The sequence below is a fragment of the Sapajus apella genome, unplaced genomic scaffold (assembly GCF_009761245.1).
Source record: "Sapajus apella isolate SASKATOON/1434 unplaced genomic scaffold, GSC_monkey_1.0 scaffold44, whole genome shotgun sequence".
Classification (NCBI taxonomy): domain Eukaryota; kingdom Metazoa; phylum Chordata; class Mammalia; order Primates; family Cebidae; genus Sapajus; species Sapajus apella.
The window spans coordinates 1,501,118-1,517,317 of NW_022436984.1; the positions used below are offsets into that span (position 1 = coordinate 1,501,118).

Genomic DNA, 16,200 nt, shown 5'->3' on the forward strand with positions numbered 1-16,200 from the left:
AAAAAAAAAAAAAAAAAAAAAAAAAAAAAAAAAAAAAAAGAAGGGGGTGGTGGAAGGAAGGTTGGAAGGGAGGCAGGAAAGGAGAAAGGAAAGGATCACTGCCAATGATTTGGGTATAAATTGAACCTGTAAGTTTGGCACCTAAGGGCATAATTCTTCCAGGTCTCTCCTGGGCCACAGTGTCTCTTCTCAAATTTCCAGTTTTTGCTTTCCATGTGTGCAGACTATTCATTTCTTTTGTTTGTTTTTGCCAGAGAAGATGGAAGCAGATTAGGAGAGGTACTGACAGGCAGCCGAAAAAGCAATGCCCTGGCATTCAGGAGATCTTTCCTGCCTCAGTCTTGTGAGTAGCTGGGACTACAGGCACCCGCCACCATGCCCAGCTAATTTTTGTATTTTTAGTAGAGACAGGGTTTCACCATGTTGGCCAAGACAGTCTCAATCTCCTGACCTTGTGATCTGCCTGGCTCGGCCTCCCAAAGTGCTGGGATTACAGGCATGAGCCACCATGCCTGGCCCTCAGTGGTTTTATAGTAGCATCCACCAGGCACATAAGAGTCTCTAAACCAGAACCAGGTATTATATTGGCAATAGGGAGTTCCTGCTCTGTTGTTTCTGGGGCTACTGCCAGTCCAGTCACTAAGTGTCAGTGGTTGGCTTGGTTTCCTTCTTGGTCAGAGGCTGTGTCTTTGTCCTCCTATCGCCTCGGTTTGGGAGCCTTATATATGCTTCAGGCAGCAGGGGTAGGAGCTTCCTCCACCTTTTATTGTTAGCAGGGAAGCCACGGCCCAGCATGTATGGTTTCCATTGGTGGGCTTGGCTTCAGTCCCCTATAAGTGGCACACTTTTTGTGCCCATGACCCACAGTGAGCAAACTTCCTACCACCTCTGCCTGTTTCTGGGGCTATACGGCCAGCATATCCAGGGCTGAATGCTCTGTGAGGCTGTTCCATTTCTGATCTGTGGAGTTTTTATCTTGTTTTAGAGCTTGTGTCTTTTCATTGTCTCCTTTAATATTTACATATCAATGGTTTGTGTTTGGAGCACAGTATCATAAGTATGAATTTACATTATCACTGTGATTAGAGTTCATCTGTAAGAACATTAAGCTTTTAATGTTTTTCTTACTTCCATTAAGTTTCTGAGACCAATTTCCTTAAAGACCAGAGTTCTGGCTGAGCGTGGTGCCTCATGCCTGTAATTTCAGCACTTCAGAAGGTTGAGGTGGGCGGATCATGAGGTCAAAAGATCAAGACCATTCTGGCCCACACTGTGAAACCCCGTGTCTACTAAAAATACAAAAAATTAGCCCAGTGCTGTGGCACGTGCCTGTAGTCCCAGCTATTTGGGAGGCTGAGGCAGGAGAATTGCTTGAGCCCAGGAAGTGGAGGTTGCAGTCAGCTGAGATTGCACCACTGCACTCCAGCCTGGCGACAGAGACTCCATCTCAAAAAAAAAAAAAAAAAAAAAAGACCTGAGTTTTTTCATAGGCATTTGCTAAGTGCCAACAATGTGTAGGTACAGTGTAGCAGATATTATTTTCCAAAGATAAACATATTAACATATCATATCATACATCCTGGTTTCACACTGTGCCAATGACAATCTTCTATTAAGGGGTCGGGTACTAGGGTGGACCTTCCTGCTTAAATCAATGGAATGAGTCAGAAGTGATGCTGTGTGACTTCTGAAGCTAAGTCATAAAAGCCAACATGGCTTCTGCCAGATGTCTCCTTCTCTTGGGAAGCTGGATCTTGAAACCCAGCCACCATATTATGAGGAAGTCCAAGTCACAAGTAGAGGCCATGTGTAAGTGTTCTGGCCAACAACCTCATTATGCCCCCAGCCAAAAGCCAGCATCAACTGTCAGGTATGTGAGTGAAGAAAACTTCCAGCTCTCAGCCTCTGTGTCTTCCAACTCAGGCCACGGGCATTGTGCAGAAAAGTCAAACCATTCCATCCCCTGTGTGAATTCCTGATGCACAAAAGCTGGGAGTGGCAATAAATAATTATTGCTGTTGTAAGCCACTACATTTTGGAGGTAATTTATTATGCAGCAATAGATAACTACATACACAGGGATAGCCATCAGGGATACAACAGTGAATAAGACAGATGTCTCTGACTTCATGGAACTTGTAATTTAATGGGAAAGACAGAAGAATTGAACAAGTAATTTGAGCTGTGATGAACATTTGAGAAATAAATAGAGTGCTCTTCAAGTATCTAGCAGGAAAGTTTAGGCCAGTTTAGCAGTTGAGGGTACTCTAACCTCTTATTGTGAAATGGTCACCATTTCCCACAATTCCTTCTTCCTAGCATGGTGGTTGCTAAAAAATATTGCATAACCTATTGTGGTTTGTTAAAATTAGTTTATTTGTAGCAGTCTTCTTTCTTATTTCCTCTATGTTTTGAGAGATGAAATTATCAAGAAAGCAGGTCAAGAAATCATAGAAACCTTCATTTAACCTTTAAACCAAATGGAAAATTAGGCCAGGCAGTGGCTCACACCTGTCATCCCAGTACTTTGGAAGGCTGAGGTAGGAAGACTGATTTAGCCCAGGAGTTCAAGATTAGCCTTTGCAACATGGCGAAATCCCATCTCTACACAAAATTTAAAAATTAGCCAAGCATGGTGGTCCCAGCTACTTGGGAGGTTGAGGTGGGACGATTGCTTAAGCCTGGGAGGTAGAGGCTGCAGTGAGGCATGATGACACCACTGCATTCCAACCTGGGTGACACAGTGAGTTCCCGTCTCAAAAACAGAAAATGGAAATTCAACTTTTACAGTTCATTAATTTCTTTCTCTCCATGTTACATTCACTAATGTGTATACCTGCATCCCAATAATGGGAGAGAGCTTTGTTCTGATGCTTTCTGGATTATAAAAAGGGAGAAATATTACAATTTTCTTTCTAACAATACTTAAGAAAGGGTGGTACAATACCCTTTCTGATTGTACCAATTGATAGATAGTCTGTTCAGATGTACACATCATGACACGGTCTTCACAACAGAATGTAGCAGATCCTCCAGGAGTTTTACACTGATTAGGGTTGCCAGATAAAATACAGGAAGTTTAGTTAAATTTGAATTTAACATAACTGACAGGTAATTTTACAGTATAAATTTGTTAGGTATGTTATTTATTATCTATCTGAAATTCAAATTTAACTGGGCATCCTGTATTTTTACTTGCTAAACCTGGCAACTCTACTATAGTTCGCAGAATATGAAATAATTAAAAAAGAAAACAAAACACCCATAGTGTGAGGGCAAAGAAGGGACTAAAATTAGCTGAGGTTTGATAAGTGCTAGAATATGGAAGTGACTCAGAGAATCCCTTTTTCCCCCCAGGATTTACTAATTTCCTTTTCTCCACACCCCAGTAAACTGAAAAAATCTGTTTTCACCATGCCTGAGAATTCACGTCATCAAATTGATGTAGTTAGTTCTGCCCCTTTGCTTCATCTACTTGCTCGAACTTTTGGTTTCTCACCGAATGACCAAAGCAATTCACCCTTACCTCACTTTCATTGCAGCAGAACACATTCGAGAGAGTGTAGAACCGGGGATCCAGGTCAGCAATGGCAGGGGCTGGATTGAACAATGTTTTCACTACAAAGGAATGGAAAAGGGGTTTATTATTGGTTTTCATTTTTAACACGGTGCATTTACAGATGTTTAGTAGGGAAAATCCCCGAGTTCATTTTTGTCTTCATCTGGTTAAATATCCACTTAGTTACAGATATAGAGAAAAGTATGAACTCTCAGTTTCCACAATAGCCTGCTACCAATTCCTTAGTTCCGTTTTCTCTACTTTGTACTTTACAACATTTCACCTTCCAGGAAAAACGGCAATATTACAGTCAACATGATTATAGAGTTAAGGCAAAGGCAACAAGAACATCAGAGAAAAGCAAAAATGCTGTGGCATGAAAGGACATGTGTGAATGTGAACAGGGTGGTGAGCATTTTTGTGTGTTACTTTAAGTGCTTGGTTTCAAGGCAAGTTCATAAATCCATTTTCCAGGGAAGAAAAAGAGCTGATAGGAAAGAAACAATGAAGAGTTCAGAATGTTCCCGGTGGGAATAGTAAGCACGAAGATCATGTGCGTATGCATGTTTTGTACACCTATGTATGCCTCCCAAATATATCACAATTACTCCTGCAACATATGCACTTACACAAAAGCTTACATTCTTGGCTTTTGTGAGCAATCTGGGAATATTAAAAAAAAAGACTGAGAAAGGAGGAGGAATTCAATCAGAGGGTGGTGCTAGCTCAGACTGAGAGACTACAAGAGAAGGATAGATGGGAAGAGCAGACACAGGGAAATGAATACATCACAGCCATTTTTCAGAGGGAGGAAAGTGAGGTTCAGAAAGATGAAGTCACATGTCTAAGGTCCTACAATGGACACTGTTAAGCTGGACTCCTACCCAGGGTTCCTCTGGGTTTAAGTTCAGAGTTTGGTCCACTCTAAAAAAAGTGGTCTCTCTAGGCTAGGACTCTGTCCACAGCAACACATACCCCAATGCCAATTAACAATATTTTAAAACACCCTTTGGTTTGGAACTTGGTAATATGTGATACACATGTCACCCAAGTTGGAATATGTAATGTGATACATGTATATATACATGATATATATATTTGTGTGTGTATGTGTATAGATATATATACACACATATATTTCAAGTCTTTAGAAATGACATTCATAGGAAGCTTCCTCTTTGTTATGGTACTTATTCACTTGAGTACTCAACTAGATTGGTTAGTCTTTTCTCAACCCAGGTGCACTGACATGCGTGTTAAGTAGTCTCATCGACTATAGACCCATAGTGTAAAATTCTCTAGCTGCAGTTCTCAGCAGTGGCTTACAAACTTGGGTGCATATCAACATCACTAGGAGAGCTTGTTAAAATACATAATTTCTAGGACTGACCTCAAACCCACTGACTCAGAATCTCTAGCGGTAAGATCAGGGAATCTGCATGTTCACAAGTTCTCCAGGTGGCTCTCACATAGCCAGCTGGGCACTAATCCATTCCACATTCCTGGGAAGAAGCTAATCAGCATGTGGCTAATGGAAACCATCTGCTACTTCAGCCTGGTGAGGACATCTAGTCTACTTTTGCACCTTCCTTGGTCTTACCTAAAATTTTGATTCAGTCAGTGGGTCTTGCCCAGTATAGGCTAATACTATTCCCACATTTTTGTTATTTTAGAATCCAGAATGTCCACCCACAGAAATTCTATGGTATATTTTTGGCTGCTCAGATTTTTGTATAGAGTTATTGTGCAGCTTAAATTAGAAAACGGATGTAAAAGCCCAGTGTAAACTCTAAAGTGCTGTACAAATGTAAAGGATTATTACTGTTATTATATTGTCCTTTACACATAGCCCAACACCTCTGCCTGTCTACCCATCTCTTCTGCCTTCTTCTGGAGTTTATAGCCTGGCAACAGTATTGCTCATTGGTTCTCTCACTTCTCAGTGGTCTTAGAGATGTCAGTTACACATAAAGGATCTCATTGTCCAGTATTCTAACACACTCACTTAAACTTTTTAGGTTTTCAGGACAATATATCATTCCCAATGTTCCTCAAACATTAAATGGAAACAACTGCTCGCCTAGTGTGATCCTCAAATCTACATTCATCAGCATTTGAGCACAGGTTAGAGCAAGCTACCAGTGTGGAACAACATGGTAGGAGCCATTCTTTTTTTAATTTTTCTTTGTATTTATTGTACTTTAGGTTCTGGGGTACATGTGCAGATCATGCAGGTGGAGCCATTCTTAAAAGATCCATTTTTTCCTGATCCTGCAATTCCTTTTCTAAACCCATCTTACAGAAATCCTGATTTCTGTAGAAATTGCCTGATCCTGCAATTCCTTTTCTAAACCCATCCTACAGAAATCATAGGCATGCAAAGATGATATACAATGTTGTTTGTACAGCTCTTGTTTGCAAGAGGAAACACAAAAAGAAACCTACACATTTATCAAGCGGAATTAGTTTAAAACCTTATGACATAAGCCGGGCTTGGTGGCTCATACCTGTAATCCCAGCACTTTGGGAAGGTGAAGCAGGTAGATCACCTGAGGTCAGGAGTTCAAGACCAGCCTGACCAACATTGTAAAACCCTGTCTCCACTAAAAATACAAATATTAGCCAGGTGTGGTGGTGTATGCCTGTAATCCCAGCTGCTCTGGAGGCTGAGGCAGGAGAATCGCTTGAACCTGGGAGGCAGAGGCTGCAGTGAGCCAAGACTGTGCCACTGCACTCCAGCCTGGGCAACAAGAGCAAAACTGTAACATACATGTCTGATGTAACACACTACAGCTGTTAAAAAGAATAAAGTAGATCTCCGTTTGTCAGAGAAAGAGTTCTATAATTTATTTATAAATGAACAAGGCACATTTGCACTGCCCACCTACTCCACCCACCTCACCCACCTTTTTTGAGATGGCTCTGTCACCCAGTCTGGAGTGTAGTGGTACAATCTCAGCTCACTGCAACCTCCACCTTTCAGATTTAAGTGATCCCTGCCCACCAGCTTCCCAAGTAGCTAGAACTACATGTACCTGTCACCATGCCTGGCCAATTTCTTTCCCTTCCCTCCCCTCCCCTCCCCTTCCCTCCCCTCCCCTCCCTTGCCCTGCTCCCCTTCTCTCTCTCTCTTTCTCTCTTTTTGTGTTTTTTTTTTGGAGGTTTTGTCATGTTGCCCAGGCTGTTCTTGAACTCCTGGGCTCAGTGATCCTCACACCTTGGCCTCCCAAAGTGCTAAGATTACAGGTGTGAGCCACCATGCCCAGTCTACCCTCCCTCTTTCAAAAGAACAAATAACAAACATATATAACTATATATGTATTTACATTTTTATACTTACATAGAAGAAAAAATGTCAGAGAGGTTACTTACTAAATTAATGAGCTACAGATTAAGTGCTGTATGCAAAGACATCGCTCTTAAAACATATAGTATCTTACATCAAAAAACAGGTATACTATGAATGAAATGATATAACATCTGAGTTTTGTTTTAACATAATCCAAGGTGGCAGTGCGGGGTAGGGAGCCATGATCAGGATACAGATAAAACAATATTGGCCATGTGTAATAAAAACAAGCAGTGGGGAAGACTCACTATTCAATAAATGATGCTGGGATAATTGGCTAGCCATATGCAGAAGAATGAAACTAGACCCTTATCTTTCACCATTTACAAAAATTAACTCAAAATGAATTAAATATTTAAATGTAAGACCTTGAACTATAAAAATCCTAGAAGAAAGCTTAGAAAATACCCTTTTGACACTGGCATTGGCAAGGAATTTTTGGCTAAGTCCCTCAAAGCAACTGTAACAAAACCAAAAATTGACAAGTGGGACTGAATTAAACTAAAGAGCTTCTGGACAGCAAAAGAAATGATCAATACAGTAAATAGAAAACCTACAGAATGGGAGAAAATATTTGCAAACTATGCATCTGACAAAGGTCTAATAGGCAGAATCTATAAGGAACTTACACAAATCAACAAGCAAAAAACAAATAACCCCATTAAAAAATGGGCAAAGAACATGAACAGACATTTCTCAAAAGAAGACACATGAGTTGCCAACAAACATATGAAAAGTTACTCATCATTTCATTCATCATTAGAGAAATGCAAAGTAAACCATAATGAAATATCATCTCACATTGGTCAAAACAGCTATTAGTAAAAAGTCAAAAAACAACAGATGCTGTTGAGGCTGCAGAGAATGTAACTTAGTTCAGCTCCTGTAGAAAGCAGTTCGGAGGCTGATTCTCAAGTAACTTAAAATAAAGCTACCATTCAAGTCAGCAATCCTATGCCTGTGTACACACCCAAATGAAAACAAATCATTATACCAAAAAGAAGCATGCACTTGTATGTTCATCACCATGCTAGTCACAATAGCAAGGACATGGAATCAACCGAGGTGCCCATCAATAGTGGACTGGATAAAGAAAATGTGGCACATATACACCATGGAATACTCTATAGTCATAAAAAAGAATGAAATCGTTTCCTTGGCAGCAACACGGATGGGGCTGGAGGCCATAATCCTAAGCAAACTAACAAAGGAACAGAAAACCAAACAGTGCATGTACTCACTTGAAAGTGGGAGCAAAATATTGCACATACATGGACAGAAAGATGCGAACAACAGATACTACAGAGTACTGGAATGGGAAGGGGCACAGCTTGAAGAGCTGCTTCTTGGGTACTATGCTCCCTACCTGGGCACAATATTCCTATGTAACAAATTTTCATATGAAGGCCCAACACTGTGGCTCAAACCTGTAATCCTAGTACCTTTGGGGGCTGAGGCAGGTGGATCATCTGAGGTAAGGAGTTCAAGATCAGCCTTGTCAATACGGTGAAGCCCTGTGTCTATTAAAAATACAAAAATTAGCTGGGTGTGGTGGTGCATGCCTATAATCCCAGCTACTTGGGAGGCTGAGGTATAAGAATCACTTGAAACTGGGAGGTGGCAGTGAGCCAAGATTGTACCACTGCACTCCAGCCTGGGCAGGCAGAGTGAGACTCTGCCTCAGAAAAACAAAACAAAACAAAAAACAAACAAAAACAAAACAAAAAAAAAGTCTGCTTGTGTACCCCCTGTATCTAAAATAAAAGATGGAATTTAAAGGAAGAAAAAAAAAAACTGGCCACGTGTTGGTAACTGTTGAAGCTAAATGATAGTATATATGGATTTAGCATACTATTCTCTGTATGTCCACATATAGTTGAAATTTTCCACAATAAAAACAAATTTTAAGGAAAAATTACATTAAAATTTAAGTCTCAATTGCTAGAATAAGGAATTCTATAATTTTATTGTAAATACTGTTTAAGAATCAATCTTATTTGCCTGTACTTTACTGAGGGACAGCATTCTTCAACAGTAACAGGATACATAGGCTTAGAGCCTGACTAGTAACTAAATTTAGGGGAAAAGTGTAAATGCCATTCTTCTCAGTTTGTGCTACCACAAATGAGCATAAATATTCTACCATGATGAAAGAAACATGAATGAGTGGATGTAGTTAATCAAAGAAGAATGCAAATCTGTAACAGACAAGGTGGAAAACATGATGTCATCCTGGGAGCAGGCAGAGCTAGAGAGCACAGAATGTACCACAAAGTAACTTGGAGTTCAGAGGTGACTGGCAGCACCCAATAGTAATTATTATTAATTACAATGTCAGATGGACTAAACTCTTAGTTATCTTAACTGCATGTTAATAGATAGCACAATAATGTCAGTAAGGAACTGGTGAGGCCCAGAGGAGCACTTGTATAGGTTAAAAGGCAGGAAAATGAGGCAGAAGCTCTTTATGGTGTTGCCATGGAGGGCAGGGGCTGGACAGTTAGGAAGACCCTAATAATTTGCTCAAAGAAACCAGGGAAGAAAATCACCCTAAATGGAGACACTGTGAGAATACTAGGATACTAAAAATACTGTCTTTGCTGAACATTACTCCAGAGGCTCTTTTCTGTAACTTGAGCAGCAAAAACACTCAAAACTTGGGCTATGTGCTGGATAATGTCATTGTGAAAGTCCAGATGGCCAGACAAGAAGTTTCGCTTGCCAAAGGCAGAAGGACTAAAGTGGCATTAAAAGATATTTTGTATCATACTTAGAATTTAACTTTGGCAATTTTACAATCTCAATTATTTATCATTGTTCGTGTACTGTTCCATTTGTTTGGAAATGGATATAAAGACCAGAACCAACATGCATAATTTCATCACAAGCAGCTGCAGCACTGGCTCTTCAGTGGGCTTACCTCCTAGCATAATGGCCTGGTGAGGATGGGAGCTATACAGGGCTACTGATTTTTGGTATTTTAGCTGCTATGTCTTTAAAATCAATGCTTTCATTTTGTTGGAGACAGAGAGTTTTGAGACAGTATATCAAAGATCTTTTCCTCTATAGATTATCATAGCTGTTACATTAGTATCATCTAGTTACACAATGTGTTTAATTCAAAATTCACTACTTGTAAGCAGTAAAAATGCAACCGTGATAATCATAGACGATAATGACGATGATGACTTCATCACCTTTCTTGAAGATGGAATAATGCTGATCAGCATATACACAGCTTCCTGGGGCAAAGGGTAGGGTGCTCAGTGCTCAAGAGATCATTAAGCTCTGCCCACTCTGCTCTGGGATCAGTCCAAAGTGACATGAAAGAACTCTGAGAGCTCTCAGCCCAATTCTGGTTTCGCAGAAGAAGAAACTGACGTCCAGAGAGAGGAACTGATTTACTTGACTGAGATGCCCCATTTGCTGATTGATTATGAATTTAAAGCCGTATTTCATGATTCCCAACTCAATGTTCTCCTTTCATTATACCACTCTTCTTGCATATGAGAATGATGATGCATCACACACACACACACACACACACACACACACAAACACACACACACAGACACACACAGTCACACAGACCCTCCTCATGGAATAGAATCTAAGCTGCATCTGGCTAGTATCTACCAAAAGGGACCAGGTGACGTGGCCAGAGAAAGCCACCTGACTGGAGGAGTTCTGAACAGATGACTGTGTGTGATTGTGTGCATGTGTGTGTGTGTGTGTGTGTGTGTGTGTGTGTGTATGTGTGTTTTCTATTGGGGTCATAGTGCTGAAAATACTTTAGAGCCTCTTCTCTGTTTCTTGAGCAGCAAAAACACACAAAGCTTAGGACATGTGCTGGACAGTGTTAACACTTACAGACTTCACTTTTCTAGAGATACTCTTCATAAAGGCTCAGTTTGCTGTAATCAATGGATTGTGGGAGTTTAAAGAGTGGTCTAGGAGACAGAACTTGGGTCGTAGAGTCTGAAATCCTGGTTTCCTCGACTTAAAGTGTGACACTGGTTGAACAAATTACTTAATCTCTCAGTCTCGGTCTTCTCACCTTTAATCTGAGAGAACAATGCCTGCCATATCTTTCACATGAGGTTTTTCTGAGGATAAAATGTGTAATAAAGTACTTTATAAGCTGTAATGTACATGTAAATGCATGGTATTACTGTTTGTGATATTATTATATAACAACATTCATGCAGAATTAATACCTAGGCATGCTGGCTCTTAGTGAAAGTGTGAAGTAGGTCAAGTGGTCTGTGACCCACCGTCACCTACCCACCTTCCTGCCGCCCCAGGTCCTCCAGCTCCCAACTGGAAGAGCTGCATGGAAGGGGATGGAGGAAGTCTTTCTGGACCCCACCCAATGATAGCCCCAGGGTAGGCTGCCTGCCCCTTGGGATTACTCTAGTCTCACCTGTGAAAGGTTAGATCCTCAACTGTGGCTGCTGTACCTTTTCTCTCCTCCACAAGCTGGGTAGGTAACAGGCAACTAGACTAGGACAGAGGAAACAGTGATCTCTGAGCAGCAAGGGATAGTAGGAAAAAAAGAGAAGTTACACAAGAATATGCTTTGATCTATACAAAGAAAGACAAGAGCAGGAGCAGGGTGGCACACTGTATTCACATCACTCGGCTGAGATGAGCACAGTGCAGAGAATGCGTACCATAAGCATTAGACTTTACTGTGACACTCTGAGAAAATGTAACCAAATGGGTTTTGGCTTAGAATTCTTTTTGACAGCTTCAAGTCCATTAAAAATACACTAAATGTCAGTGAAAATTTACCACAGCCTGTTGTTTTGCCAAGAGGAAAATTTGTTAAATCAGGATGAACATTTAAAAATTCTCCACAAAATCATTTCAGTGACTTATTTTCCATTTATTTCTATGTAGAACACTATACACTTTGGGAGAAATCACTTATATAAACACACACACACACACATACACACTGTTCCTTTTCTTTTTAGTTTTGGATCTTGAGAAAAAGTCGATGTGGTTCTCTATTTTATTTTTTTAAAAAATCACAGAATTATTGCCACAATATCAAGAAGTCCTCATGTTAGAGTGGCTACTATTTATTTTGATTTTTTTAACCAAATGATGCTTGATCAGGATATTATCCTAATTTTAATTTAAAGAGAGTAGTAGATGGAAGAGAAAACGTTGGGACTTACCAACATGTACTACACCATGCTTGACATCATATTTTATTTTATTCCATCCTTAGAGCAATTCTGCAGATAAGAGTATTTCTATATGCATTTTACTGACAAGGCTCAGAAAAATCAGGTAATTCTGCTAGGACCATGAAGCTGACAAGGGACAGAAATGGGATTCTAATTTAGAAGATGCTTTCACCACTAGTCAGTGTTAAAAATGAAGCAAAAAAATTATCTGGATTTTTTAAAAGTCTGTTATTTGCTGGAGGCAAGAGAAGAGGAGTGAATGGGAGAACAGATGAATCAAGATTAGCTACAGGTTGATAACTGTGGAAGCTGAGTGATAGATTTCATCATACAATTCTGCCTGCTTCTGTAGGCTGGAAAGTTTTCAAAATCAAAGGTCAAACAAAAGAGGCAATGTCAATGGACAATGATAACACAGAAAATATTACATATAAATAATCTTTTGTTGTTTATTGAAAAGATGATAAAATTTTACAAAAAGGAGAAAAAAACTATCTTCACCTCCTAGAGATGTTTATCAAAAAGTAACTGGGCTGCCCCAGTTACTTTTGTATGTATGTATGTATGTATGTATGTCTGTATGTATTTGTATGTATAACATGCAGCTTAACCTCTGCTTCTCAGAGTAGAAAACATTTCAACACCTAAAGTTAAAGTGTACTTTGAACAAGGGGCTGCTTCAGGGATTCTAACTCTGTTTGTACCATTTCTGCCAACTACATTGAAGAGTTATATTGAGGGATCTCGGAAATGCTACTCATTTTTTTTTTTTTACCCTGTTTGTACAGTTTTCTAACATTATCAAGAACCACAAGACTGTGAATCTAACAGATGGAAGGAAGAATATTTTACTACAGAAAGAGTATTGCTTTGCTTAACTTAAAAGGTTAACTTTAATTAAGACAGCGATAAAAGCTTTCATAGAAAGAATGACAAACATGTGTAATTACCTCCACTCCTGCGGGCCATTGTTAGGGCTTCCAAAGAAGTCGCTGGAGTTATTTCAAGCTGGCAGACCATGACTTTGGCTCTGCTAATGATATTGGCAGCTGCCCTCAGGTCCTCCGTATTCAAAAGTAAATTTGCTCCAGCCACTATGACGATGATATTCTGGCCTATAAGGAAATTCCACCTATTTATATCAAAACTAAAAAAAAGCCAAGCAATGATATTCTGCAGTGTTATTAATACAATCACCCTTGTAAAGTTATTATAAAAAATGTGTTGTATCAATTTTAACATTTCTAGGTATCAGCTAGAATTCTGAGTTCCAAATGTAACTTTTATATCTCTGTAAGACTCACATTATTCTGATCACCTTAAGTAAAATCTTAAAAAGATTTTCCCAATATTCTTATATACAAAGAATATTAGTTGAGAAATGACATATAACATACTTTAAAAAGATATTTTTTTTTTTTTTTGAGATGGAGTTTCAGTCTTGTTGCCCAGGCTGGAGTGCAATGGCACAATCTTGGCTCACTGTAACCTCTGCCTCCCGGGTCCAAGCAATTCTCCTGCCTTAGCCACCTAAATAGCTGGGATTACGGGCATGTGCCACCATGCCCAGATAATTTTGTACTTTTAGTAGAGATGGGGTTTCTGCATGTTGGTCAAGCTGGTCTCTAACTCCCGACCACAGGTGATCCGCCCACCTTGGCCTCCCAAAGTGCTGGGATTACAGGTGTGAGCCATTGTGCTCAGCCAAATATTTCTTTTGTGGAAAATATCTGGTATATGTATGTGGTTGCAGTTCTGAATCCCAAATGACAGATGCCATAGAGACGAATATAAATAGGAATAAACTTGTGTGACACTGTAGAATGCAAGCAGTTCGTATCCTATGGTATTCTAAAAAGTGATTCTGTCAATCAAAACACATCTTAAATATCTAACAGACAGAAAATTGTATCAGATATAGAAGAGAGGGGATATCTGGCCTATACTGTAATGAACCAAACAGAAACAGAACTAAGGAATTTTTTTTTTTTTTTTTTTTTGAGATGGAGTCTCCCTCTGTCATCCAGGCTGGTGTGTAGTGGCGCAATCTCAGCTCATTGTAACCTCTGCCTCCCAGGTTCAAGCAATTCTCTTGCCTCAGCCTCCCGAGTAGCTCCATCACATCCGGCTAATTTTTTCTATTTTTTTAGTAGAGACAGGGTTTCACCGTGTTGCCCAGGCTGGTTGCAAACTTCTGAGCTCAGGCAATCCAGCCACCTAGGCCTCCCAAAGTACTGGGATTACAGGTGTGAGCCACTGTGCCTGGCCCTGATATATTCTTATTACTTGGACCCGCTGTCTATAATCCCACCTAAATGAGAGAGGGTGGTGGTGCATTTCCTCTGTAAGGTGAACTCTTAAGAGCTGTGCTGCCAAATATGGTAGTCATGAGCACAAGCGACATATGGCCATTGAACACTCGAAAAGTGGCTAGTCCTGGCTGGGCACAGTGGCTCACACCTATAATTTCCAGCACTTTGGGAGGCCAAGGTGGGCAGATCACTTGAGGTCAGGAATTCGAGACCAGCCTGGTCAAATGGTGAAAACCCATCTCTACTAAAATTACAAAAATTAGCCAGGTATAATGGTATGCACCTGTAGTCCCAGCTACTTGGGGAGGCTGAGACATGAGAATCACTTGAACCTGGGTGGCGGACGTAGCAGTGACCTGAGATCACATCACTGCACTCCAGCCTGGGCAAGAATGAGTAAGACTCTGTCTCAAGAAAAAAAAAGAAATGTGGCTAGTCCAAACTGAGGTGTGCTTTAAGTAAACTACAAGTGGATTTCAAAGACAGTACAAAGGAAATAAGGTATAAGGTATAATATCCATTAATTCTTAACATTTTAAAAATTAAAAAAAAATAAGATAAATTTTGGAGTCTCGCTCTCTCTGTTGCTGGAGCATAGTAGCATGATCTTGGCTCACTGCCGCCTCCGCCTCCTAGGTTCAAGCAACTCTCCCACCTCAGCCTCCCAAGTAGCTGGAATTGCAGGGGTGTGCCACCACGCTTGGCTAATTTTTTTTTTTTTTTTTTGCATTTTTAGTAGAGATGGGGTTTCACTATGTTGCCCAGGCTGATCTTGAACTCCTAACCTCAAGTGATTCACCTACCATGGCCTCCCAAAGTGCTAGAATTACAGGTGTGAGCCACCATGTCTGGCCAAGATAAAATTTTGATTATAAACTAAAATGATAATATTTTGGATATATTGGGTTAAATATATTGCCTAAGTTAAATTTACCTGTTCCTTTTTACTTTTAAAAATGTGGCTACTAGACAATTTAAAATTCCACATGTGGCTTGCATTTTATTTTACATATATATATATATATATATATGTATTTTTTTATTGCACTTTAGGTTTGCATTTTATTTTTATTGGACAATACTGATCTGGAGGAATGGGTTGTAGCAGGCATTTTCTGTGCTCCAGGTTGCTTATGCTGATGTTGTATAGACATGACCTAAAATCACCTCTCAACACAGAACAAATTCTTTTCTCTCATCTTACCACAGATGTGTTTGTTGGCCATGAGGAAGACTTAATAAAGTGAGGATGGTTCAGCATAAACCTAACCTCAGTCCTGGAAAAATTCAAAGAACCACTTGCTGAAAGACTGCATCTCCCCTTCAGTGACCTCATTCTCTGTTGGAGTCAACTGCTGCTTCCATGTTGCTGTCTCCCAGATCCAAATTTTTGAACTGGCCTTAGCTGCTCAGCAATAAGCCTAAGACTATAACTGTCTGATAGACAATGCCACATGGCTAGCTTGTTCATGCCTCAAATTTAACTTACCAAAACTAAACTCACTACTTTATCTTGCAAACTTGCTCCTTTTGTTTAAAGGAGCTGATTGTCCCATCTCTGTGTATTTGTCCTAATTCTTCTATTACCACCTATAGTCTTGAGGGCATTACTGTACATGGTAAACAAGGCAAGGTCTACCAAAGTAGACACTCAGCACACACTATTACATTATATCTTTGCAAGATTCACAGATAAGAAAGAGAACTTGAGGATATTCCTAGAACAACAACAACAACAAAAAAGAGGTTTAAGACAAGGAATGAGCTGTTGTTGGCAGGAAT

General features: G+C 39.9%; 1 protein-coding gene across 7 annotated transcripts in view; it reads right to left on the bottom strand.

Moving 5' to 3' along the window:
- The window catches only part of RBKS (ribokinase), a 99,003-nt gene that overhangs the window by 38,974 nt on the left and 43,829 nt on the right, over positions 1 to 16,200 (bottom strand). For all 7 annotated transcript variants that reach the window (XR_004257250.1, XR_004257251.1, XM_032239493.1 and 4 more), the window contains exons 5-6: positions 13,057 to 13,221; positions 3,527 to 3,618 (exon numbers count right to left, since the gene is read on the bottom strand). Coding sequence is in view for 5 of the 7 variants with exons in the window: in XM_032239493.1 (XP_032095384.1) it covers positions 3,527 to 3,618; positions 13,057 to 13,221 (257 nt within the window). In the remaining 2 variants the exon portion in view is untranslated. The remainder of the gene's footprint in view (positions 1 to 3,526; positions 3,619 to 13,056; positions 13,222 to 16,200) is intronic.